This window comes from Gossypium raimondii, chromosome 6 (assembly GCF_025698545.1).
Source record: "Gossypium raimondii isolate GPD5lz chromosome 6, ASM2569854v1, whole genome shotgun sequence".
NCBI lineage: Eukaryota > Viridiplantae > Streptophyta > Magnoliopsida > Malvales > Malvaceae > Gossypium > Gossypium raimondii.
In genome coordinates, this window is record NC_068570.1 from 56,912,224 (window position 1) to 56,939,742 (window position 27,519).

A 27,519-nucleotide genomic window follows, 5' to 3' on the forward strand; every position below is an offset into this window, starting at 1 on the left:
AAAATATTATGAAATATTTATAGATTTCAAGGTCAAAAAGTTAATATAGTTAAAGGAAACGAAAATATAGAAAAAAAATCATCAACCGAGACATCAATGCATGTTTGATGAAGAGGTAAGAAACTTGGTCTCCTAGAATAAGATCTTAGTCACTTAAGCTTGGATCTTTTGATAAAAGAAAACAGCACTTTGAAAATTTTATCTGATTTAATTCAATTTAAGTATTAATATAATCGGAATCTAATATAATTCTCAAGTCTGAAAAAGGAAAAAAAAGTCAAGGTCAAACAGAGGTGAATTCGGTCATCGGACCAAGTTTTTAGATAAAAACTTAAAAAGGAAAATTGATTTGTAACCCGAACTCAATCTAACCTGATATGTAGACCCATCAATGTATCTAATAAAAATTCCCCCTTCTTCCAGAAGCAAGTGGATTGATATTTTCATATAAAAAAAAAAAAGTGGATTGATATTTAATTAAACATACATACATTTTGACTAATCTCACTGAAAATAAGTAAATAAACACTATTGAGGCTGCCTCAAATCAATTCAGCCAAGGTGATCTTTCAGAATTTTCCTCAGGTACTCAAGCTGCTCTACTTCCCCTTCAAGTTCCTCCCACTACAAATAAGAAGAGAAAAAAACAAAAAGTCATTACCTTTGGCATCAAAAGAAATTCCCAACATTAATTACAATTTACAAGCTATGCTATCTGAACTTGGTGATATAGTACTCCTTTTCTTGGATTTTTCTTGAAGTATCCATATTTGACACTCGTGTCCAAAGCATATCCAGACACATATATAGGAATATGATCCTCCAAAGACCTTCCAAATACGTAAAAATCTTGAAAATGACAAACATATCCGTGTTTAACACTCGTACTCATAATCATGTCCAAATATGTACTGGACATAGATGCCAGATACAAGTACTTTAGGAAAAATAAAAAAGTCCAGATAACATAGCTTATGAATACCAAAAACCTGCTTAAAAGTTAGAATCCATTGAGAAAACGTCTACAATCATGACATGAGTACTCTAAGCAGTGTTTCAAGTCTTGAATGCATATGAAATAAAAGACAAGGACCCACCTCTTGATAAGACAATGATACAAATCTCCAACCAGAAGCGGCAATATGACGCCGTTTTAAAATGGTATGCCCTAATGGTGTTCCTGCAGAGATTCAAAAGAATATCATTGGATGCATCAAGTTATTATACTTACTTAAGCTTCATCAAAATCAGGTTAAGGTATATAAACAGTCTTGTATTATAGTCAAAAATGTAATTTAGACATCATTAAACTAAGTAATTTAATCCAAGGGTGTAATCGAGCCTAACCAAGCACAAGCCAGAAGAAACTCAAGCTAGATTGTTTTTACTCTTAAAGCTCGAGTTCTGTTCAAGATTAAGATTGAACTAATCAAGTTTGCTCGATTAAGCTCAACTAATCTCATATGCATGATAAAAGATGACCAACACCTTAAACATGATGTGACACAATAAAATATACTAACAAGACATGGAATATACGAATTGTTGAAAATACTTACCAGTATTTCTTGAGAAATGTGTTGGTCCATCAATCTCCAAAGCAACCTTTTGATCAACAAGAACAGCATCAATGGTGTAGCAGTCCGTAGGGTGCTCCCTAACCCAATCAAGGCCAGTGCTCACAAGAAGACGACCAACTTCCTTTTGGAAAGATGAAGTTGTCTTTTGATTGAACCTCTTTGTTTTCCCAGCACGAACGATTTTTGACTCGAGTTCACCATCAATGGATAGCTGAAGATGTGAATACTCGAGCTTTAAGCATTGGTTCACCAGATGAACCTGTGAAGCAAACATAACATCCCCTCTATATTGTTCTGAAATCCGTTGCTCCTCAAAACTGCTCAATGTTTTCCATACATGAGAAAAGAACGTTCGATCAAGCTGTCCAAAAACTGCATAGGACCAAGCTATATTCCCAAGCTGGTACCTGCTTAAGGCGAGCACAGGAGGATCTGGAATTCCTCCAAATTCAATATCTCTACTGTTCTCCACACCAGTTTCTTCATCATCTTTTACAGTTTCATGGCTTAAGCAGCATTTAATTTGGTTGGCATTGTTGAAAACAGTGTCGATAGCTTGAAGCAAGGTGTCTGCAGGCTCATATAGAGATGCAAACGCCCATAACATCTGTGCAAGCTCTTGTTCATGGAACGAGTGAATTATGGCCGCTGCCCTCTTTGCCAACCCTTCGAACAGATCCGGGGCAGAATGCCGCATTGTAGCGAATGCACCGGCAATGTTAGCAACATTCTGAGAATTGAACTCTGTAACCTTAGCCAATGCCACCTCTGCAACTCGATCCATTTCGGACAAAAACAACATGTCCCCTCCAATCTTGGACAGTGCCCACGCAATGTTCGACACACCTTGTGCCGAGCATTCCGGCAGAGCAGTCATTGCAATACCAATAAGCATTGACATTTCTCTTTGTCGAGTGAATGCCAACCTGCGAGTGCTCGGCATCGATACTTTCTCCATGTTCTTAGCAATTCTATGAAGTGCAGTAGCAATATTCAAAGGTGAAAGTGGTGAAGGGCTTAAACCTTTCCCAACAGCTATTATCATCTCAGATGTAATCTCCAATATTTCTTCTGCAGTTTGTGATTGAATTATATCTTTGTTCAAGTTAACTTCTTTTCTACGATCGGACGGCCCTGAAATTTGAGCTAATTTCTGAACTAACTCTTCCATTGCCTTCTCCTTCTTCTCTAAAAACATCCCATCCCCCATTGAACTCACCGTATCTCGAAGTCGACTCACATTATCATTGATCTGGTTATCGAAATCCTCATTGCCATTATCTTCCTCAAAATCGAAACCCTCTTCAATCTCCTCTACTTCTTTACTAATCTTATCTTTTTTTGCTAATCTTTTCTTCTTCTTTTTCTTCTTTTTAATCAAATCCTCAACTTTATGAGCCAATCCCCTAGATTCAATAGATTTGAGTGCCATTTTTCTAGCCTTTAAACACCAATCCATCCCTTCTTCATCATTAAGAACCCTAGATTTCTCTTGTTTTTTCCTCTTCTTGGGTGCTTGATAACTAAATGGATCAATCTCTCCAACAAACTCCAATTCCCAATCTTCCATTTCATCATCATTAACACTATTCCCAGTACTAATACTAGAATTTTTACCCAAACTTGCTAAGTTTCTTCTAGGAAACTCAAGCCCACCTCTTAATTTCACTAATGAAAGACTATGAACTTGCTTTGGCATGAAAATTAAGGGTTTTAAGTAAGTTTGGGTAGGGAACGGATTTAACAAAAATTCCATGGCCCCTTTTCTCTCGATTCTATCGCGGATTAATGAACGAAAATACCAAACAAGAATTTTTAAAACAACTAAATATCATCAAATATCAGAGTTCATGAAGAGAAATGAACACTCAAAAACCCAGAATTCAAGAGGAACTGAGAAAAATGAACCATACCCATTACGGAAAGCTCACTGCTTTAGCGGAAAATTGCAAGACATGTAATGTAACTATGTAAGTTGCTTTATGATTCCTGTTCATTTTCGTTTTAATGTTAATTTTCTGGATAAGATATTTATTATATGAATGAACAGCAAAATTGGGCCAACCTAAAACATTTTTTGTTCGTCATGTAGATGACATTTGTTTTGGGGTAAACTACTCGAATATTCACATTTGGTCATTCAAATTTTCGGGTAAACTACAAAAATATCACCCAATTATGCTTTTAGTTTTAATTTTGTCACTCAAGTATTAATTTTTTCGATTTAGTAATTAATTTTTTTAAATTAAATATTCTAGTCACCCTCCAATTAGTTGTCCTTAGATGAGTGAGGAAAAGTAAAGTTATCCGTAGACCGGGGCGAGTTTCAACAAAATTTTAGGCTCAATTGATAGCTCGGACCTGACCCGAAAAATAGGCTTAAATTTTTACTCAAACCCAACTCATATTATATATGCTAAACTCGAGCCCAGATCGACCCAGCCCGTATTAAAGCCTATAGCATCAATACAATAGGGAATGTATCGATACTTGCTATGAGGTATTCACACTTTGAGGAGAGATTGATACTCAAACAATTTTTCTTTAATTTCCAAAATATCGAACCTTAAAACGGTATCGATACTAGACATGGTATCGATACTTTTGTAAAAGTATTGATACTTTATTAAGGGTATTGAAACTTTTAGGCATGTATCCGAGCCAAGTTGAGACAAAAAAGCCTTACCCGATGCCCAACCCGTTTTTAAGCTAGCCTTATTTTTTACCCAAGCCCATTTTCGGGCTTATATTTTTGTCCAAACCCTTCCATTTTTTGGACGGGTCTTCGAGCTGAGTCGGATGGCCCAACCCATAGACAAGTCTAACGAAAAAATGATGTGAGCTTTTTTATTGATCTAATAATAAATTTAGTCCTTTAATATTTATACATTCTATCAATTTGATCCTAAATATAAAAAATTCAATAAATTATAAATTGTCATTTTAGTTCAAATTCTAAAAAAAAAAATCAATAAATTAACTCTGCACATTTACGAAATTTATCAATTTTTTTAAAAATATTTTTTTAAAAAATCACCATTTGTAAACTCTCTCACAAGCCACATCAATTTCCTTTTCTTTTCCTATGATATTTAGTGTGAAGATAATTGTGATAGGCAAGTAGCCTTTTCTCAGCCCAGCCTAGAATTGCAATTTTTTATTATTTTTTTTGTCAAAATAAGCTGATATTATTAAAACAGGCTCAAGAGTGTAACTGAAAAGCACCAAAGCAACAAATGAATCGGCAAAAGCAAACAAATAACAGCTGTCCAGCATAGAAAATAAATGAATCCTAGAAAGTGACGATCAAAAAACAAAGCAAAATAAACCTCATGAGCACCGCTTCAACATCCAATATCAGCTAAACGAGCTCTCCTCAACATCTGCCACAATAACACGCAACCAATTCATCATTGCCTTTTCAACTTCCATTAATAGATTATTAGTAGCCAACAACAAATCACCTTTCACTTGGTCAGTTGCCACATAATGGTTCCACAAGAAACAAATATCATGCAGCATCACTACCCATGCCTTCTTTACGAGGTTCACAACCTCATCCATCTCTCCAATAACACACGGTTCATAATTATCATCAAAACAACATCATTCGATCGAAAGCTAAAAAGATCTAGATGATAAATAAAAAATTCAGCACGACTTTCTAATTCCAACCCACATGTATTAGGTTTGGTGAGATTTATCACTGTAAATATTACAATGAAAGGTTCAGTTTTATAAAAAAATTTAAAAGTTCCGATGTGCTATAAAATCGCTTTTCACAAAATAATATTTCCAACAATAGACCAGTCAGTAAGAGATAAATAACCGATTGATTAGCTGACTGATGAGAACTACATTTGGACCATGAACTCGAAAACTGGATGAATTGTAAAAAATCGGTTGAATTGGATTTTATATTTTGGGCTAAATTTTTTTAACCCAAAATCAAAAAAAAAAAAACTAAATTCCTATTAATTTTAGGTTGAAACCAGCCCAATTTATTTAAGACTAAACTAATGTATCAAATCTAAACCTATCTATGGGCCGAGTGGTTTACCAATCAAGTTAGGCTTGGGCAAAACTTATTGTGCCTTAAGTTAACCCAAATTTAAATTAAATAAATTTTAAATGTCTTTTATTTTTTATTTTATTATTTTTTATTTGGGAAAATTGAACTCAAGCACAAAATTGATTTTTTTTTTTTTAAATTTGGGTCTTGGCTCGACCCATACAAGCCTAGCCCAACCCAACCAAAAGAAGTAAAGAAAATGAATAAAAACAAAAACCTAAAGGCTAATTTTTTTTCAAGGTATCTATTAGAACGAATCCAGTAAATAATACTTCGTATTCTGTAGGCCCATCAAAGGGTTAGATGCTGAATATGAGTTTTGGACATTGTCAAAAAAGGTAAACCACGGTTGTTAAAAGTTGAAACTAGTTGGGTAGTTTTCTTAGGCCCTATTGTTCTTCTCTTTAGTGTTCTCAAGGCTCAAGTTAAGGTCATCGCCATCGCCATGTCTTGTCGGCACTGCCGTCAAGGTAAGTGTATTTGGATAGAAGAGATCTCGAATTTTTGATGAATTATATAAAAAGATAAGACAAGTGAAGAAATGAAATGGTGATTTTTGAAAATATTTTTGATCAATTTTATTAAGTCACTATATTTCTTACACTAAGAAAGCATTAATTCAACAAAGCAAATCTTGATAAAAGCAGGAGAGAAGCAAACACCACTAGGGGGACATATAAGCCATTCTTAAATTAAACTTAATTTATAGCTCAAAACAAGTCATATATCTAAATCAAACAATATATTTATGTTACTCATCAAGTTGTTAGACTTTGAATGTGTATCTAATATACTAGCAAAAGATTGATGTCATCCTTCTGAAGAATTGGAAAGTGGACATCAAATTAGACCACCATACAAGGTTGTAGTTCTAGGGATGAGAAGATCATAAGATGGAAGAAAGTAGAAGAAGCCTCAAGTTTCATGTTTTCTAGGCTTTAATTTAATAAATAAAAATATTTAAATATATTTTAATTAATACACATGATCAATTTGTGCATCGCATGATAAAAAAAATAGTTAATTATGACTTTTCAATCATATAAATAGAACAACACTAGGTTACTTGATATATATGTTAGGAATGTGTGCAATGTTGGGCCAATCTTCTCCTCTCTCTTCTTGACACTGTCTTTCCAGATGTGAGCATTCTTCGATCCACAAGGTTTTTAGTGCCAAGAGGTTTCGTACCCCTTGGGGCAATGACATCAAATTAGGACAATTCAAAATCTCTAATCTTGAAAGTAAGGTGAGGTGTTGTATCTCATTTGGGAGAGAAACTAATCCCTTACACTCCTTAATATTAAGAAATCGAAGAGAAGAAAGATGTTGGATGCACTCCGGCAATGAGGTTAACTCTGGACATTTTCTGATATGCAAGTTTTGGAGTGAAGTCAAATATCGCACCCCTTTAGACATAGAGGCTAATTTCTTACACTTTTCAATGCGTAGTGTAGACAAGGAAGATAATTCTTGCAATCCATTTACCGGAAGGGATACAAGGCTGTTGCAATGACTTAATTCTAAAGTTTCTAAAGAGCTGAAGTTTTGTAGCCCTGCATGCAAGCTTTCAAGTTGTGAGCAACTTTTAAGATTCAAGTGTTCAAGGGCCAATAGATTATCCAGCAAATCGGATAAATCCCTTAACTCATAGAACTCCCAAATATGGAGAGATATAAGAACAGTGGCATTCATCATCAAAGATTTGAGTAAAGTAACACTACTTCCTCTGATATCTAGCTCCTTTAGAGATTGAAGCATGAGCAGTTTAACCAACATAGGACAACCTATGATATTTAACAAACTAATATAGGAAAATGATGTCTACCATTCTCTGCCGTCCATTCCTCCAAACATGGTGCCCAAAGTATTTTGAGAACCTCAAGTGATGGAAAAGAACTCTCCATATCTCCGTTGAAGCTACTCTCAATATACTTGAGATCACCCATTCCAAAAATAGTAAGGACCTTCAAGAAGCATAATTTCCCTAGAGGTGGAAGTTGATTGCATCTGTTGCAATATTCTAGTAAGATTTGAACAAGGTTTGGTAGAAGCATATCCATCATCCAATACGGAAACCTAACACCTTGGTAACCATATATGTACAACTTCTTCAAGCTTGAATGAGGTTGGAGAGCATTAAGAATCTCTTCATCATTTCCATGTTGAAAGGTTTCATTGCTGTCTCTTCTCCAAAATAAGCTTAGTGATATTAAATTTTGCTTATTTATCAAATTGGAGGTTTTAGCTTCTGTTGCACTCTTCACGTTGCCAAGTCCTGTGATGTTCAATTCCCCCTCTATGTCCAACTCTTTCAACTCATCCATGCCACCACTGTCATTGTCCTTTCCCACAACAAACTTGTTGAGCTTGCGCTAGCTTGACAATTGTCCTAATCCAATAGGCATAGAACTTAGTTTATAGCACTCTCTGAGGTCCAGGTACCTAAGATTTTCCAAGTGCTTCATGCCTTTTGGTAACATTTGAAGATTATCACAAGAACAGAGATTCAGTGTCTGCCAGTTATGAAGGGAGCTTGTTCATTCAGGTAGAGTTTTCATATTACCATCATGTAGGCAGAAATACATCAAATGGTTCAAACTTTTAAATGTAATATTGCAAAAATTATAACCCAAATCCAACACCTTTAGATGCCTTTGTTTACTGATGAAATGGGAAGGATTATAGAGGTTAGCAATACCACGAAAGGTGAACTTGTTCCCAAGGATCAAAGAATAAACGGTTGCAATTCCGATTTGTCTAAAGTGTTCCTCGAAAAACTACTACTATGAACAAACAAGTGACGAGCAGTTTTTGGTATTTTCAACCTCTTACTGGGCTCAATCACATACATAGCATTTGTCCATCATAGATGTTGCCAAGTCATGAACTAAATCATGCATTTTACATGTAACAATTCCATGAACATGCTCTTTGACGTCCTGGAGAAAGGACTTCCAAGTTAATTCAGAGAATATTTCACAACCCGTATCATGCAAATCCATATGTCCTCTTGAAGGAATAAATCCATTTGCCATCCATAGTCCTATCAGCTTGTCCTTTTCCATGACATAATCTTTGGGAAATATTGAGCAAAACAAAAAACATTGTCTCATATATGGTGGAAGATGCTTATAACTTAACCTCAACACACCTAAGATTCTTCTTCCCTCATCTTTCAAATCCCATATCTCACTTTCTTTGACACGTAACCATTCACTTTCCTGGCTTTTGAAATGCAATATGCTTCCTGTGGCCTTAATTGCCAAGGGTACCCCTCCACATCTCTGCACTATCTGCCTCCCAATTTTTTCCAAGTTCACATTGCCTTCATCCATTCCCATCTCAAATGCTCTTTGCTTGAACAAGGACCAAGAATCATCATCTGACAAACACATCAAGTCATGAACATGAGCCATCATAAGAGCAACTTTCTTGAGTCGAGTAGTGACAATAACTGTACTCCCTCTTTGTCTAGAGAGTAGTGCTTTCTTCAGTCTATCCCACTTATTTTTATGTTCATTCCACACATCATCCAATACAAGCAAAAATCATTTTCCAGCAAGCTTCTCCAATAAGCACCGTTACAAGGGATCTAGCTGTTGGATATTGCATGCGTTCCCTTGTTCAATGGATTCTACAATAGTTTTAGTCAGACTTGCTATATCAAAATCGTCAGATACACACACTGAAGCTCTCAAATCAAAGACTTCTGTTACATTTTCATCATCGTAAACCAACTGAGCAATTGTTGTCATTCGAAGACCTCCCATGCCGCATATGGCATAAACAGAGAGGTCATCATAGTGATTCACATTTTTACGTAACATGCTAACTATCTCTGCCTTCTCATCTCCTCTGCCAATTACTTCTGATTCATGCACAAGGGAGTTGGTTATCCTGTCTCTATTCCGCCCAGTTTCAGCTTCTGCCACACCCTCTCTTAAGTGGAACTTGCTTCTCTCCTCAGCAATGGCATCTAATTTCTCTTTTGCATCCTTAAGTTTATGTGCCATATTCAAGCGAAACGGAAGTGGGTTCTGAGGAGAAAAGAAAGCGGTCACCTTGCTTCTTGCATCCCCTTGCCTTAGAGCTTCTGCGTTGAAGTCATCAAGCACGTCTTTCAGATCATAAGCTACTTATTTGAGCTTTCCAAGACAATTCTGGATAGTTTTACTGTTGAATTTGGCCAGCATGCAGCAAACACTCGACAACAAGCATGCCATGGAGATCAAGCTATGTTAAAACTGATGTAAGAGCTGTTGAAACAAGCTTATTTTGTTCATTTTGTTATTTCTAGTTAATGAAATGTATCTTAGTTCATTTCTAACTAAGTTAGGCCTATGATTGATGTAATTAGCTAGAGTGTGAGCTGTAAACACAGCTTTGTACAAGCTTACAAGTTTAAGTTTCAAGTTTCTATGTAATTAGTGGAGGTAGGTAATGTTTAGGTGATTACTTGCTGTTTTTGACAAGCTTAGTTCTTGGTTTTATGTATTGGCATTATGCCATTATTCACTTATGAATGAAATCAGATTTTTTTTCGTCAAACTATCTCTATTTTTTCTTAGTTTTTCTTCTTTTCTTCTTGCTTGAATCTGATTCTTTACTCAGCAAGCATCGAGGCTTGTTGCACAAGACACAAGCTGAGCTTGTCTGTTTCTGTTCTAACACCAACAATTGGTATCTAGAGCCTGTTTCTTAAGGGGCTTGTTGTTTAAAGAATGGCTTCATCAAACTTTTCACCAGCTGCACCACAAGTCTTCAATGGAGAAGGCTATCACATATGGGTGGTCAAAATGAAAACCTATCTGCAGGCTTTCGATTTGTGGGAGGTGGTCAACTCAGATGTTGAACCAGAGCCACTTAGAGTCGATCCAACAGTGGCTCAGATCAGACAGCATGCTGATGAGAGGACCAAGGCATAAGGCTATGTCTTGCATCCAGAACTCAGTGTCAGATGTGATTTTCACAAGGATCATGGCCTGTGAATCACCAAAGCAGGCCTGAGACAAGTTGAAAGAGGAGTTTCAAGGGACAGAGAGGACAAGACAGCAACAGTTGTTAAATTTGAGGAGAGAATTCGAGAATTTGAAGATGAAGGAAGAAAAAACTGTCAAGCAATACTTTGACAGGATTATGGTTGTGGTTAACAGCATTAGGCTCCTTGGTGAGCAGTTCAATGAAGCTAGGATAGTGGAGAAGGTTATTTCAACTTTTCCTGAAAGGTATGAGGCAAAAATCTCATCCCTCGAAGACTCATGGGACCTGTCCAGCATCTCTTTGACAGAGCTGATCAATGCTCTATATGCTCAAGAGCAGAGGAGAGCTAGCAGACTGGAGGAGCACCAAGAAGGTACCTTTCAAGCAAGAACAAATACTGCCTACAAAGGCAAGAAGGCTTGAAAAGACAAGCCAATATGTGATGCTGCAAGAAAATAGGGTCAGACTTGCAGGCATTGAAAAAGGGCTGGTCATCCAGAAGAAAAATGCTGGTTTAGACCAGATGCTTTGTGTCAACATTGCAAAAAGAAGGGTCATGTTGAGAGAGTCTGTAAAAGCAAAGGTAAGCCAAGGTAGAACCATTCTCAACAAATGAAGGCTGAGGCTAGATTAGCCAATGAAGATAGTGACCAAGAGGAGCAAGTCTTTGCTGTGTCATGCTCAGTTGCTCAACAAAGAATCCCATCTAGTTGGCTCCTAGACAGTGGATGCATCAACCACATGACACCTGATGCTGCTATCTTCAAGTCCTTAGACAGAAGCTACAGAACCAAAGTCAAGATAGGTAATGGCCACTTTATAAAAGCTGAAGGCAAGGGTGATGTGCTGATATGCACTCCTACAGGTGCCAAAGTGATTTTAAATGTGCTTTTGGTGCCTGAAATTGACAGGAATCTACTCAGCATAGCTCAATTGTTGGAGAAAGGTTATTCTATTGTGTTCAAAGACAACCAGTGCCAAATCAGTGATCCAAGTGGATCCAAGCTGATGGCAGTTTCTATGGCTGATAAAAGCTTTGTGGTTGACTGGACAAAAGAGTCAGACACTGCCTACACAGCTGCAACAGATGAATGCAAGCTTTGGCATCAAAGACTTGGTCATGCCAACTTCAAATCGATGGAGCACATGTGCAGGAGTGGTTTGGCTGAAAATTTCATAAGCTCAGTTCAAAACTAAGAAGTATGTGAAGTATGTCAGCTAGGCAAGCAGGCCAGACCTCTATTTCCCTCGAATCAAGCTTGGAGAGCCTCTGGAAGATTGCAACTGGTGCACACTGATGTGTGTGCCCCCATGAAGATTGATTCATTAAGTGGAAACAGGTATTTCATACTGTTCATTGATGATTTCTTGAGATATTGTTGGCTTTACTTTTTAAAACAGAAATCAGAGGTGGCCTCTGTGTTTTGAAAATTCAAGACTGCTGCTGAGACTGAAACAGGCTGCAAGCTGAAGACCATAAGATCTAATAATGGGACTGAGTATACCTCAACTCAGTTCCAAGCCTTCTGTGATAAGGTAGGCATCAAACATCAGCTTACCAACACTTATACACCTCAGCAAATGGTGTGAGTGAAAGAAAAAATAGGAGCCTGATGGACATGGCCAGGTCCTTGATGATTCAGAAGAATCTGCCTAAAGCTCTGTGGGCAGAGGCAATTAACACTGCAGCCTACATTCAAAACAGGCTTCCAACCAATGCTTTAGCTCAGAAGGCTCCATTAAAGGCATGGTTTGGATTCAAGCCATCACTGGCACACCTGAAGGTCTTTGGATGCATTTGCTATGCACATGTACCTGCTGTTAAAAGGGACAAGTTGTTTGAAAGGGCTCGACCTGGTGTTCTGGTGGGCTACAACACTGTCAAGAAAGGCTATAGGATCTTGGATCCTTCAACAAACAAGGTGTCAGTCAGTAGGGATGTGGTGTTCAATGAAAAATCATGTTGGAACTGGGAAAGAAATGAACCAGAAGAAGTTTCTGAAGATCTTGCAACAAATCAAGCTGAGCCAGATCAGAATGGTCCTGAAATGGACATTAATGATGAACCAGTCAGGGGAACTAGACCATTGGCTGAGATTTATGAAAGGGCTCATGTAGCTATAGCTGAACCAAGCAACTTTGAAAAAGCTGAAGCTCAGCAATGGTGGAAGCAAACAATGGCTGAGGAGATCAGCATGATTGAGAAGAACCAGACTTGGGAATTGGTTGAAAGACCAGTCAAAAGGAAGGTTATTAGAGTGAAATGGGTGTACAAAGCCAAGAAAAATGCTGATGGAAGCTTAAACAAACTGAAAGCAAGGTTGGATTCAATCAGAAATATGGCCTGGACTACCTGGAGACCTTTGCACCAGTGGTCAGGCTCGATACCATCAGACTGCTGATTGCCTTAGCAGCACAGCTTGAGTGGAAAATCCATCAACTCGATGTGAAGTCAGCTTTTCTCAATGGATTCCTTGATGAAGAAATCTATGTTGAACAACCACAAGGGTTTGAGATAGCTGGAAATGAGCACATGGTATACAAACTGAAAAAAGCCTTGTATGGCTTAAAACAGGCTCCAAGGACCTGGTACAGCAGAATCGATGGCTACTTGGTTGATTTGGGATTCGATAGGAGCAAAAGTAAGCCAACACTATATGTTAAGAAGGAAGGGACACAAACACAGCTCATTCTGTCTCTGTATGTTGATGACTTGCTGGTGACAGGAGGAGATCAAGCAATGTTGGTCGATTTCAAGACCAAGATGCAGGAGATGTTTGAAATGTTTGATCTAGGGGAGATGTCCTATTTTCTTGGAATGGAGGTGTCACAAATGCAGAATGGGATATTTCTAAGTCAGAGAAGCTTTGCCTCGAAGATTTTAACCAAGTTCTCCATGGAAAAAAACAAGGCAACAAGAACTCCTGTTGCTGTTGGAGAGAAACTATCGAGCCAAGGTGATTTTGAAAAGGTTTGTGAAACAACCTATAGAAGTCTAGTTGGTTGCTTGTTATACCTAACTGCCACTAGGCCAGACATAATGTATGCTGTAAGTTTGCTCTCAAGATTCTTGCATTGTTGCAATGAGAAGCATTTTCAAGCTGCAAAAAGAGTGCTCAGGTATGTCAAAGGCACTTTGAGCTATGGTTTGAGGTACAGCAAAGAAGGAAATTTGAGGCTGGTTGGTTATACTGATAGAGACTGGGCAGGCTTGATAGATGATATGAAAAGCACCTCAGGGTATGCTTTCAATCTTGGTTCAGCCATGTTCTGCTGGAGCTCGAAGAAGCAAAGCCTGGTGGCTCAATCCACTGCTGAAGCAGAGTATGTGGCAGCAACAAGTGCTGTCAACCAAGCCATTTGGCTAAGGAAAATCTTGGCTGATTTGAATGTGCATCAAAGAGAAGCAACAGGGATCTTCTGTGACAACCAATCTGTTGTTGCAATTGCAAAAAATCTAGTGTTCCATGGTAGAACAAAGCATTTCAGCATTAAACTCCATGTCGTTCGAGAGATGGAGCAAGCATCAGAAGTAAAACTTATTCATTGTAACTCAAATGATCAACTTGCTGACATTCTTACTAAGGCTCTTAATGCTGCAAGATTCGAGTGTTTAAGAAGGAAATTAGGTGTTTGCACCATGCTAACCAAGGAGTGTTGAAGTTGGCCAGCATGCAGCAAACACTCCACAGCAAGCATGCCATGGAGATCAAGCTATGCTGGAACTGATGCAAAAGCTGCTGAAACAAGCTTATTTTGTTCATTTTGTTATTTCTAGTTAATGAAATGTATCTTAGTTCATTTCTAACTAAGTTAGGCCTATGATTGATGTAATTAGCTAGAGTGTGAGCTGTAAACACAGCTTTGTACAAGCTTACAAGTTTGAGTTTCAAGTTTCTATGTAATTAGTGGAGGTAGGTAATGTTTAGGTGATTACTTGCTGTTTTTGACAAGCTTAGTGCTTGGTTTTATGTATTGGCATTATGCCATTATTCACTTATGAATGAAATCAGATTTTTTTTCATCAAACTATCTCCATTTTTCCTTAGCTTTTCTTCTTGCTCGAATCTGATTGTTTGCTCAGCAAGCATCGAGGCTTGTTGCACAAGACACAAGCTGAGCTTGTCTGTTCTGTTCTAACACCAACATTTACTCTTCCACTACTTCTGCTCAGCATCATGGAGCACAGCTTGGGTGGTAGTAAGAGTACTCTCTAGAGTCTGAACTTCAGTTTTGAGGCTCCCAGCAAGTCAAATCCCCTCCCGAGACAAGGAGTTCAAGTTGTCGAATATGGTATTTAAAAAGAGCTGAAACAAGTGCGTCCGCCATCTCCACTCTCTCCTTGAATTTCACAAGCAGCAAAATAACATGGGAAACTGAAGAAGAATTTAGCAACCAAAGAAACAGGGATGGATATCAACAACTGGAAACTGAACAAACAACTGTGGATGTATTCAGGATGATCAAAGATAAGAAACAATGGCACATGATGTTCGATGAGCCAGTCTTTGTATGAGAAGTAAGCAAAGAAAAGTATTGTTTCTGGTGAGGGTCCACACGGGATTGACTATAGACCTTGTAATGTAAGCCATATGCATTAACATATCTTTAATGTGGAAAAAGAAAGATAGCAGAAGACTGTGAAATAATAAGCAAAGTAAGCTTTACTGACTAACTCAAGCAATAATCTGGGAAAGGAAACGAAGTAGAAAATAATGCCATTGGCATTTGCAACTATATTGCTTCCTTTTGGCATATTCTCAACATAAAATGCTCATTTATATTTACATTTACTTTTCCTATAATATATTTGTGGGAAGTAATGGCATTTGGTCATTGAAATTAGTGGTAAATAGTGTTCATATTCTTAAAATAAAATGCTCATTTATATTTACATTTACTTTTCCAATTATATATATTTGTGGAAGGTAGCCGCATTTGGTGATTCAACTTAGTGGTAAATAATGTTCATAGTTTTAAAAAAATAATATTATTAATAAATTATGTTATTATAGTTTTATACTCTAATTTGATATTCGTGCTAAAATAATAGCAATTATATCGATTTGATTAAATTCCATTTCTAGTTTCATATTATGTATAAGTTATAAAATTAATTATTATTCTTCAATTTAATTAATTTTACTTCCTATATTTTTCAATTTTTCAAATTTTAATTATTAGCTGAAACGTGTTATTAACTCCTTCAATTAATATAAAATTTGTTTTACTTCTCTTTAATCAAATACATAGTTAAATAATTAATTAAGTGAATTTAAATTTAATTATTTAAAAAGTTGCAAATATCCAAAGAACCGTCATCCTTAATCCCATAGCAAATGGTTCATGATGCCTAAGTCCTATTATCAACCTCTTTAACTAATGTGAACAGTAACATTAAACATACATTCATAATATACAGGAGAAACAGTGATTGCAAGAAAAGTCTCTCTCTGATTCAAACAAGATAGCATTCACTATTGAAGCTCTGCTGGAAATGAAGAATTTAAGTCATCAGATGGAGCCAACTAGGCTTAAAACCATCAGAGCCATTGCCATATTTGTACAGCATTTTCATATTGTATCCAAAATTACAAGACATTTTGGGTATGGAAATAAGATTTTCTTTTATTTATTTATTAACATAAAGCCACATTTGAATCCGCATGAAAAGAAAGTTCAATGGGAACGCCTTATTACAGTGTCAAACTAAGGGCATCCCTCATATCTTGCAAATAAAACACAATGAGAATGAACTCAGTTTTGAAGTTGGGACCTGTAGAGATTTTGGCCAGAAGTAGCTGAAGTTACGGGACATAACCGGATTGAGAACGAGTACGGCACGGCTGGAACCAGATAGTTCTCGTGTACGCTGGGTGTCCAGCTATCATCTCCACCGATACCCATGTGCTTGTGGTCAAGATGGACCTGTAAAACAACAACAACAAAACAATAACATAATAAAGCTCACATTAAAGTGAAGATGAAACCAGAATCAAGATCTGAGACTTCAGACATTCATTCATTTGGTACCAATTTGGCATGTGCATGCATATGTTCGTATGTATGCTTGTACGTAGTGGGAAAAGGGTTAGATTCTCAGAAGTAAACTGATTTTGATAAAGTCACATTCTGGCACAGATAAAGCTAAGGTTTCGAGTGACCATCATCTTGATGGATCCCTTCTTGACAGTTTCCCATTTTAGAGAAAATAGAACCGGCCATTCTTTTGGCACTTCATCTGGATTTTCACTATGGTCATGGTTCTTTAACACTTTTTTACGAGGGTGGATCCCGACAACAGGCCAATCATACACTTTCATATTCAGTATAAGCAAACCCGTTAAAGGGGATGAACAGGTGCAGGGATTAGCTTCATATTCATAAAGGTGAAGAGGAGCAAATGTGCATGTGCATAGCACATAAGAGAAAAGGAAAGCATTGTTAACTCGAAAATTTACCTCAATGGTATCCCCTTTGATAAGTTCTTCATTGCGCACTGCCCGATCAAGCTCAGCGGTGCTAAAATAACTTGCATTTAATTGCATAGGTGGAGATTTTCCGTATGTTGAAGCATAAATTCCACAGCCATCCTTGTTTTGAAATGTCACCCATCTGACATCCGCTCTACCTCCGGACTCCCCTGGAACTATATAAGGAACATGCATCCCTTCTATTGATTGCTCATAAACCCCAACATGTGCTGCTGCTTTTCGATCTGGGTAACACTCAAATGGCCCTCTTCCATACCATTTCACTTGGTCCACCGACTTTTCCAAGTGGAATTCAACTCCAACACGTGGTAAAGGAGGAAGACCAGAACTTGGTTTTACATTGGATTCAATTACGATGTCACCAGACGCATGGATTGTGTAAAGCATGTCAACTTTGAATAAAGCACTTGCTTTTTTCGACTCATCTAAAGTGCCATCCTCACCCTTAATGAAACCAAGGTAAACAACTGCTATTTTCACAACATTGTCCGTCTTATTTTGTATAGAACAGCTTTCAGTAAGAAAAACTATCTCATCAATGCAGGCAGCTTTCCACTTAGTCTGATAACTGCTCGGACCTCCCCCTTTGTCATTGTCTGTTGGTGCTCGCCAAAAGCATGGGAACAGGCCATTTTTCATTATAGGGACACCTTCAACCTGCAATTTACCACCAAATTCTCTGAAATTAGAAATTAAAATATTGTCTTTATAAGCTTTAGTTCAAAAATGAAAATTTACTTTTGAAAAATATTTTAGTTTACAAGATACAAGGCTGGGCTTGCTTTATTGCCTTCTTTCTGCAATTTTAGGAAAAAGCTAACATAAAAACGGAAAATTTAAGAAAAGCCATAGGCTTAGATTACCTTCCAACTATCGAGACTTCCAGTTTTTGTATTAAATGTAATCTCCCATAGCTTCGACTGGCTAATAATGATATTATCCCCAAGAATTTCGGTGGAAAGGACATCGTCTTTTGTTTTGATGATCTGAAGAGCTCAAAAGTAGAACACTAAGCTGATTCAGAATAATAATAAACATTAAGCATGTCCAACATTTGTGTCCGATTGGTAGTATGACCATCCTAAGAACCTCCAAATTCATATAGAAACTTTAACAATACTTGTGTTGGACACATCTCTGTATGTAACACTCACGCCCAGTCTGAGTAAAATAGCCTTAAACAAAACAAGAAAAAGGAATAGAAGAGAACTTACATGAGGTACAATATCTCTTTTGGAAGGCAACTGGACTTGTGTCGATGAAACCACATGACCAACTTCTACCCACCTCTTGGAGTGCAAAAGTTTAGTAGTGATTGTTAAAAATATTTCTTCGGCATCTGAGGAAGCCCCTAGAGGATACCATGGGCCAGACTTCCATTCGATATCATAGCTGCTCTGAGGTTCAATCACAGGAAGGGAGAGAATTCCACATCCAAGTTCACAGCCATCCCCAAGAACAGCCCATTCAAACACCAATCCTTCTGTTGTCTCATAAAAATTAGTGTTCTTTATCTGCCAAGTTAAATTTCAACTAGATGTTAAAAACAGACCACACAGAAACAGGAAAGACAAAAATATGACAGTACCTTAACTGTGCTTTCCCTTAGATAAACCTTGATCGGTTGATAGACATACTTAACCTCTGAAAACAGCAATCAAGCTTATAAGTGGCAATGCAAACACAACAGAAATATGGATATCACCGTAAACAGAAAAGTGTTTAGTACATTAGAAATATGAAATTGATATAGGGTACCGTGTAAGGTGGGATGAGGAGTTCGATCTGGCCATGTAATGCCATTCAAGCAGAAGTTTAAATCATTGGGAGAATCCCCAAAGTCACCACCATAAGCCCAGTATTTGCTACCATTTCCATTGTCCTTCAATAGGGCCTGAAAGAAAAATGCAATACATTTAGTCCTTTCTAAACTTCACCAGTAAAACAAGGGCCAAAAGAAACAAACGGTAAAGAGTCAAAAAGGAGATGAAATTCGATGCCTATTACAAGGAAAACTTCAGTACAAGAGGAGACATTAGGGTAGAGCAAAGACTTCTTAGAATATGGCCACATGTTTTCAACGTAAGCTGATTCACTTTACATTTTACAGAAGAAATTATAGGAAATAGACACTATAAGGTTAATAATTTAATCATGGTACGACAAAGAATTCTCAATATCATTAAAGGGCCTTAACAATAAATAAGGATTCTCAACCTGGTCAACCCAATCCCATATAAAGCCACCTTGAAGGCCAAAAATGTTATCAATTGCTTCCCAATATTCATGTATGTTTCCACAGCTGTTTCCCATGGCATGTGAATACCTGACATTATTGCAATAGAAGACCCTCGGATTAATAGAATGCCAAGGCTGTGAAAATAAATTCTGCCGGAAAAGGAAATGAATAAAGATGAAAAAGAAACATGTTAATAGAGATGAATGGTTACATACTCGCACAATATCAAAGGACGAGATTCATTTGGATCTTTTGCAATCTTCACTACATCCCATACACGCATGTACATTGGGCATACAATATCGGTGGATGGGGTTCTAGATCCACCACCTTCATAATGTACTACTCGTGAAGGATCTCTTCCACGAATCCATCCTAAGTCAAGTCTCAAAATTAATAAATGATGAGAGAAGAAATAATATAAAAGGAGAAATGATGAAAGCATATTCGTCAGATATGGTTAACATTACAAGTAAAACTAAAAAATGTAGTATGAAAGGTCAAATGAGAAACTTGATCGTGCTTCTGGTGGCATAAATTCTGAAAGTCGACGAACTTCCTACCTAGAACATGATAACAAAATGTAGTTTACAAACATCTGAAGCATTTTCTTTAAAAGAATATCGTTTCTAGTAAACATTTCACCAGCAGAGATACTTGGCAAGTCATGATTATGAGGATCAAGATAGTAAAAGAATCCAACGCAGAAAAACCTCATAATAGTTGCTTCCAGCAATAGCAAATTTAATGGCAAGTATATATCAGAACGCATTACCAGCTGAAGCAGAATGATTAGGTCCATATCCAGCCTCATTTCCCAAGGACCACGAAAAAATGCATGCATGATTTTTGTCCCTTTCAACCATGCCTATAACACGGTCCATCATCGCAGCAGCCCAACTAGGTTCCTGAGTAGGATGCTTCAGATGTCCAGAAAGATCAAAACCATGTGTTTCAATATTGGCTTCATCTATCATATACATTCCAAACAGGTCACACAACTCATACCAACGGGGATGTTGAGGATAGTGGCTGTTTCTCACAGCATTGATATTGTTTTGCTTCATTACGACCAAGTCCTGTAAGAAAAAAGAACGAATATATAATCCATAGGTCCAATTCAGTTATCAACATAAGCTGCAACAACTTGCCACTAAGAGATAACAATTGACAACTTAAGGTGTCATTACCTTAACCATGCAAGCCTCTATGTTTGTCTTCCCCAAACGCGGATGATGCTCATGCCTGTTCACACCTCTTATTACGACAGGATGCCCGTTAACAAGTAGCTGCTTAGGGGCTTTCGATACTTGTCTTATACCAACTAGGCATGATTCACAGTCGACTATTTTGCCAGATGCATCCTTAAGTATGATAACCAGTGTGTACAAATTCGGCTGCACAAAATGGAAACAAGCAAGCAATAAACAATTCAGATGAAATCAGAATAAAGACTATGTTGCTCCAATTCTTTATTTTTCTTGAAATACATGTGCCTGACATCCATATCAATACTATAGGCATGGGTATATGACCCTCAAAAGACCTTCCAAATACATTGAAATCATGGAAAAAATTGAGCATACCCACATCTGATACACCAAAGTCCAAGTAACATAGGACACATATTATAACTTATAACCAGTGTTATCTCATAAAAAGAGAGAAAATAATAATATTGAAGACCTATAAGGCATGAGAAAGGAGAACAATAGAAGTACAATCCTAGGAACCCAAAATAGCAAGACAGATAAAAATAGGGGAAGGGGCATACTAGTTCTTTTAAGCTTAATCAAACATATATAGTTTAAACTGAAAATGAAATTGAATTGACTGAGAATCTCACATGTTCTGCTGACCATAACTTGGGGTTTTCTAGTTTCCCCTCAAGCATATAACCATGAAATCCTAGAGTTTGAGTGGGAAAGCGGTTGAGCTCTATGTTAGCCACATTCGATGACAGCAGATCAACATTTCCATCACAGTTGTACCAGCTCCCAGCATCATATAATGCAGCTTCTATGATAAAGTCCGTAAGCACTATATCTTTAGGTGTTTCTCTCGAGCAATCTATTTTCACTTCAAGCTGAGTAATGTGTATGATGCAATATATATCACAACTTTAGTATATAACAATTGTTTATAATAGAAACAAAGTAAATAAATAAGACGTTGTAAGCTAACAAAATCAACAAGGGTATTGATTAGGTACTTCAACAACTATAGTAGTTTATGCACATTCAAACAGAATCTATAAATATGGCTATTAGGCCTCAGGTTTTATCTTAGTTTACTGCAATTGAAACAAAACATGTATAATTTTTGCAATTAAAACTCTGAAAATTGCCGGGTAAACTCTTGAAGTAAGCAACTCTTACCTGTATATCTGCATAAGAAAAGTTGTCAGCAAGGTTTGATTTGAAAAAGTAATCCGCAATGAAGACCTGCATAAAAGTTAGGTCCATTTTAATGATGCAAGTATATATGAAAGGACATCAAATGCGCCAAAGTTATGGGATATCAGAAAAGAGGGGGGAAAACAAAGGAATTTGAATATAAACATACAAGAACAGGACACAGACACACAGAGATGTGTGCACGCACACGCACACACACACTCACATACATAGATATACATATAAACATATACCTTCCGGCGCTTCTCCATGAAATTTGCTGTCCAACAACTAGCCATAGCAGCTAAAAAAGTAAAAAATGTAAGAAATGAGAGAGAATAACCTGTGGTTTAGAAAGGAGAAGCACATCACGGTGAATACCGGATAACCACCAATGATCTTGATCTTCAAGGTAAGATCCATCACTCCACCTAAATACTTGAACGGATAGAACGTTCTTCTTGTCCGAGTCACATGAATAGCAATAATCTGTTATTTCAAACTCAGCAGGCAATCTACTATCCTGACTGACCTAACACAATGGAAAAGAATTTAATAATAGGTCCAACTCACAATACCAATTCAAACACTCTACTAAAGGTTATCACTGTAAGAAGCTGCTCACTGTGGAAGATAAACTTTCAAAAGGTTACTATAAAATTCTAAGTTGCTATGATTATTCATTTTCATGAAGTACCTATGTCTGACACATATTCAGACATGGAATATGGGGATAAGACCTTCCAAAGACCCTCAAAATTTAAAATAATAATAATAATAATAATAATAATAATAATAATAATAATAATAATAATAATAAACATACACTCACCCCCGAGTCCAAGTAACATAGATAAATATATATTTGGATTCTGCTTCACATGACATTCCTGTATGAATAAAACAAGGTTCTCCAACAAGCTTGTTTGTGTATCTGTCTATGTTTCTTTTTTTTTCTTTCCACAATTGATTTCTACGAACATTAATAATGCATTTTTGTTTTTCATCCTTGATCATTTAGAAGGCTTCAATTAAAGAGAAACTATTTTTCTGCCAACAATACTCATATAACTTGTGAGATGTAGAAAATGATGGAGATTAAAGTGTCACAAATATGTATATTAGGGAAAGTTATTAATAAATTAAATATTATATTACACATGACCAAGTCCCAAGAAAAAGCATCCAACTCATAGATTGTGCATGGTATAACTAAATTTTATCTTCTAAGAAGAGTACCTACTCCCAACATTTTTACTTTAACTGGAAATATCTTAATCATTTATAACAAGTATGCCCCCAATTCTCAATACTCCATCACCTTTAGAGTCAAAAGATTAAGGGTTAGTTGAACTTTGTTTTTGAAAAGTACTATGAAAAATAATTTTGAGAAATGTGGTTTAAGATTTTATGAGTTTAGCATTGCTATCAAAAACTATTGTGAAAAGTTAAAATATCCATTTTAGGTATGATATTGTAAACTAAAAATAAGTTAATTTAAGTGATATTCAATTAACATATCAATTTTAAATACTAAATTAGTATAAATTGTTTGAAAATTTTAATTTGAATATATAAATCATATTTTTAACTTATAGTTAATATAAATGAGGAGCAAATTTATAATTTGGCACCCAATTTGACTTTTAAAAAGCCAAAAGCTAGAAACTTTCAGCTTTTGGGAAAGTCAGTTAGAAAAACTGGTTTGGCTTGAAAAGCTATTTGTTTAACATTGCTTATGACTTGAAAGCTAGTTTGGATTGAAAAGTTCTTTTGAAAAGCAATGCTAAACACACCCAAAGGGTACTCAAACTCGGTTGACAACATTTCTATAAATGTGAAAACTTTTCCATACAATTTTATATATATATATATATATATATATATATATATATATATATATATATTGCAGCTATGCATTACATACCTGTATCCAATAGGGACTCCGTTTACCCAAGCACAGAAGGCAGAATCAACAGCTTCGAAGTGCAACAAAATCCGGCGACCTGCCAAATGTTAAAAAATATGTTATTTTAAGTTTGTTATAGTAGAATTTGAATTGGCAAAGCATATAGCAAACATGAGAACCTATGTTGCTCCAAGTCTTCATTTTTCTAGAAGTACTTGCCTCCGGCACATTTTCAGATATAGGCATGCGGATGTAACTATTAGATGTCAATTAGTATCCTAGCACTGAAGCAGATAATTATTATATTTAGAGAGATATTAGCTTAATTTTATTAGGACATCTTCTTTATTTAAAAGTCTCTTTTTGGTATTAGGAATCTTTCTTTATTTAGAGTTCTTAGCTTATAGGTCTTTTATTCAAATAACTAAACCTATGTAACCTCTATTTAAGAGGCTGATTGGTAGCAATAAAAGTAAGTCATATTAATTCAATTTTAAGAGGTTTAAGACTCTCTCTTAACAAGTCTAAGGTTTGGAATTCCCTTCGACGAGTTCCACTTGTTCATCATTGGTCATTCCCAAGGAAGAAGTGGAAATCAGGGAAAAAGCCCTGCTAAGACAGATGGTTTGCTTGTGAATTGTCCTGTGACAAGATCCATCAGTCCGAACCATAACAATAACCCTACAAAAACTCTAATTACTAGGACAAACCAAGAAAAAATGAGCATGCCCGTGTTGGACACATATCCCCAACCTAAGTCCGAGAAACATAAATATATAGAAAGCATACATTTATATGAGGGAAAAAGTAAAAAAAGAAAAGAAGAAATAAAAGGATGTGGAAGTGAAAAAAGAAAACTACAACAATTTAATTACTGCATGTGAATCTAGAAGTAAAAACAAAATCAAAGAAGAAAGTAACAATCAAATCATATTAGCAGAATATAGACCATCGAAATTAGGAACACATTTGACTAGATCATACCCTTCCATTCTTTAGGAATGTGAAAGTATGTCCTGTAACAGCCTGTAGGGTTATCAGTAGGAACATGAGGAGGATCAAGCGGAAACGGATACACAACGTTGGTATAAATAGGCCGATCATATCCATGCATTTGCCAATTGGAAGGAACTGTTTCAATTGCAAAAGATAGACCTTTGTTAGAAAACATTGTTTACGGGAATGATGTGGAACTGATTATATTTAAAAATTAAAAGACAAACTAGAACCAAGAAATAACACTAAAGATGAAGTAAAATTATGAAGCTTGAGAATAATAACAAGAAGGATCACAAAATAAAATAAGTGATAAATATACAATTATCAGTAAGAAATGCTTATCAAACAAATGAATATTGAACTGCTTATTTTGCCTATTAGTGCATCCCTGAATGCGTATGTCATACATACATTGTTAGCACTTTGATTTCAACGGCCAAGTTCCATAAGTTACACCTTATGACAGCCAAAAGTTATAGGTTCAAATGAAATGTAATGCAAATGCTTATATGATTATGTCAATAATTATGAACGAGAAACCTAAAATTTTGCAAAACTAGACACCAGAAATAGGGTAAACTCGGGTTTACATCGTGTATATTGATGAATGCTATAAAGAGATAGATTTTGGCATGTTTCTCAAATTATTTCAAAATAATAAATAATCTTGCTAATTAAAGCAAAAGTCAGATTTGAAACACATAACTAAAGTTCAAAAGTGAGAGTGAAGCAAGAAAAGTTTGCAAATATATAACATATGTATTAACAATCTTACCCGGCAAAGTTTCCCAATCGGAATCCTGAAATGAACTTTCATAGAAATTTTTCGGAACAGCAGTAGGATTGGAAGCCAATAAAAATTTCCAATAACCAGACAAAGACTTGACGAAAGGCAAGCCTTTGACCCAAAAAGCCGCACTCTCAAGTGCACTCTGAACAGCATCATCATTCCAAACTGCCGATTTGGATACTGAAAGGTCCACTTTATTGCGTTCATACCAGTATTTAAGAGATCCTATTGATACAACATTGTATGAGAAAACATAATTCAGAAGTTGAAAGTGCTGAATTAACTTCCTAAAAGAATATCAGGTCATATGTCCATGTAAACAACAATATTTTCATTAAGTAAATTGAATTTGAAGAACAGCAGATTAAATTATACTTAGTAACTTCAACCATTTACAATGGATTGGGCCAACACTTCTGCAAGAAAAGGAAACAAGTTCACAAGAAGCTATAGTCCTTTGGCAATCACTAAGGGATCACAAAGGAACAGCAAGAGTGAGGATTGCCTTATGCTTCATGCCACTCCACCTTAATTTTGTACCATTTACTATTGTAAATATATATTATAATTCATTGATGAACATAATTGCAGCATATATAATTCTTTCACATGTATAATATACTATATATAAAGTACATATAAATTCATATACATGTGATTTTAGTATATATCTTGCATGTATATAATACAAATATACATGAACAAGCATTTACCAAAACTGCGTGCATCCACTTAAAATAAAAATAAAGTCCATTCTAAGTGGATTCATACAACCACGGATCGAGTTTTGCCATCCCGACCACTTGCTAACATCCAATAATCAACAAAAGAAAAAAGAAAAAATCTGAAGAGGGAAAAATAGTTCCTTACAAAGATTAACAGTATCAACTTTGATCAATCTAAAACTAAATTCCACACTCAACAGCTTGAATTGCATACCTAAAGATACTAATAAGAAAAACACAGTCTGAATGAAAAGAAAATCTGAAATCAATCAAGAATATTCAAATCAATTTCCCACTGAATTATAGTAACTCACTCCCACCAATCATTCAATTGTAATTCAAAATCAATGGAATCCAAAGCATAAAATCAGAATTAAAACCAAAACTAGAAAGAAAAAAACCCAATAAAAAATATTAATAATGATTAAGTGCTAATTACTATAAGCTAAAATGAAGCCAGTATAAAATCATCAACATCTAATCGTAAAAGAAAAAGATAAAGATAATACAAATCATACCCAAGTAGCAGATTTTAATGGAAACAATCACGAAGACAGTATTAGTACATGCAAAGTACCCAAAGCAATAAATCTGAGTGAAAAGTCAAAACTTCAGGGAAAAAAAATCAGAATATGTATTTTTAAAAAGCAGATGTTAATGAAATACTAAATCGAGTCAAACCCAAAATTAAAATAAAATAAATCAATAATTTGATCAAAGAAAAAGAAACAACCTTCAACAGATTCATGGCAATGCAAAGTAACATGAGGGTCCCTTTTTCTCCATTTAATAAAAGATTGATCTTCCCACACTTTGTAACCATTTTCTGATGGAAAACCAAGTTGACTTACTATCAAAGAAGCCATTTTTCTTTTTCACTTTTCAGCATACACCAGACTGTGAAGTGAAATACTGAAATTTTATAGCTTTTTTTTAGAGATATTATCTGATAAGTTCTGGTATAATATGACAATGTTGTCCTATTAGATTGCCACTTATGACACGTTTTTTAACTTGCTGCTTGCAGAACAAAAAGGTTGTACGGACCGACCAATATTATCCTTCTTAACTTATTTTTTTCTCAGCTGTTTAGAGGGGAAAAAAAATATGGCTTTAGCACATCTTTCCCATTAAGTTTTAGGAGTTTAATTGAAATTTTAAAAATTTTAAGGGTTTTAATGAATATTCTAAAAAATTTGAAGAGTTTAATTGAATTTTTTGAAAAAAATTGATGAGAATTTTTAAAATTATAAGGCTTAATTAATTTTTTTAAAATTCGGGGTATAATTAAAATTTTAAAAAAAGTTGGGAGCATATACCTCAACCACCGTC

The 27,519-nt window shown here is 35.8% G+C and overlaps 3 protein-coding genes across 3 annotated transcripts; all 3 read right to left on the reverse strand.

The window, feature by feature from the left end:
• Positions 1-290: 290 nt before the first annotated feature.
• On the reverse strand, positions 291-3,636 carry LOC105773426 (RAP domain-containing protein, chloroplastic). Its single transcript, XM_012595332.2, has 3 exons — positions 1,560-3,636; positions 1,098-1,180; positions 291-624 (listed from the first exon to the last, which is right to left on the reverse strand). Exons 1-3 carry the CDS (start codon positions 3,334-3,336, stop codon positions 553-555), a joined length of 1,932 nt encoding a protein of 643 aa, XP_012450786.1. The 5' UTR covers positions 3,337-3,636; the 3' UTR covers positions 291-552.
• Positions 3,637-6,714: 3,078 nt separating this feature from the next.
• Positions 6,715-9,071, reverse strand: LOC105772138 (putative disease resistance protein RGA1). Its single transcript, XM_052632102.1, has 3 exons — positions 8,505-9,071; positions 7,481-8,027; positions 6,715-7,439 (listed from the first exon to the last, which is right to left on the reverse strand). The coding sequence occupies exons 1-3, from the start codon at positions 9,069-9,071 to the stop codon at positions 6,715-6,717; spliced, it is 1,839 nt and encodes a 612-aa protein (XP_052488062.1).
• A 7,165-nt stretch (positions 9,072-16,236) lies between these two features.
• LOC105773084 (uncharacterized) lies at positions 16,237-27,137 on the reverse strand. Its single transcript, XM_012594721.2, has 17 exons — positions 26,921-27,137; positions 25,448-25,687; positions 24,658-24,804; positions 23,692-23,770; positions 22,108-22,291; positions 21,747-21,812; positions 21,215-21,454; positions 20,559-20,765; positions 20,144-20,447; positions 19,584-19,743; positions 19,347-19,455; positions 18,888-19,023; positions 18,718-18,773; positions 18,344-18,643; positions 17,993-18,115; positions 17,097-17,786; positions 16,237-16,563 (listed from the first exon to the last, which is right to left on the reverse strand). The coding sequence occupies exons 1-17, from the start codon at positions 27,051-27,053 to the stop codon at positions 16,393-16,395; spliced, it is 3,345 nt and encodes a 1,114-aa protein (XP_012450175.1). The 5' UTR covers positions 27,054-27,137; the 3' UTR covers positions 16,237-16,392.
• Positions 27,138-27,519: the final 382 nt, after the last annotated feature.

What these genes read in the sequence shown, in the direction of transcription:
- LOC105773426 (XM_012595332.2), bottom strand. Translation starts at nt 3,336, where the DNA reads ATGGAATTTTTGTTAAATCCGTTCCCTACCCAAACTTACTTAAAACCC. An exon ending in ACATTTCTCAAGAAATACTG is followed by an intron (nt 1,181 to 1,559) that starts GTAAGTATTTTC and finishes GAATCTCTGCAG; the next exon opens with GAACACCATTAGGGCATACC. An exon ending in TATCATTGTCTTATCAAGAG is followed by an intron (nt 625 to 1,097) that starts GTGGGTCCTTGT and finishes TCTTATTTGTAG; the next exon opens with TGGGAGGAACTTGAAGGGGA.
- LOC105772138 (XM_052632102.1), bottom strand. Translation starts at nt 9,071, where the DNA reads ATGGCTCATGTTCATGACTTGATGTGTTTGTCAGATGATGATTCTTGG. An exon ending in CTATGATGGACAAATGCTAT is followed by an intron (nt 8,028 to 8,504) that starts GTATGTGATTGA and finishes TTGTCAAGCTAG; the next exon opens with CGCAAGCTCAACAAGTTTGT. An exon ending in GGAATGGACGGCAGAGAATG is followed by an intron (nt 7,440 to 7,480) that starts GTAGACATCATT and finishes TAAATATCATAG; the next exon opens with GTTGTCCTATGTTGGTTAAA.
- LOC105773084 (XM_012594721.2), bottom strand. Translation starts at nt 27,053, where the DNA reads ATGGCTTCTTTGATAGTAAGTCAACTTGGTTTTCCATCAGAAAATGGT. An exon ending in TTTCTTATGCAGATATACAG is followed by an intron (nt 21,455 to 21,746) that starts GTAAGAGTTGCT and finishes CACATTACTCAG; the next exon opens with CTTGAAGTGAAAATAGATTG. An exon ending in AGTTATGGTCAGCAGAACAT is followed by an intron (nt 20,766 to 21,214) that starts GTGAGATTCTCA and finishes CATTTTGTGCAG; the next exon opens with CCGAATTTGTACACACTGGT.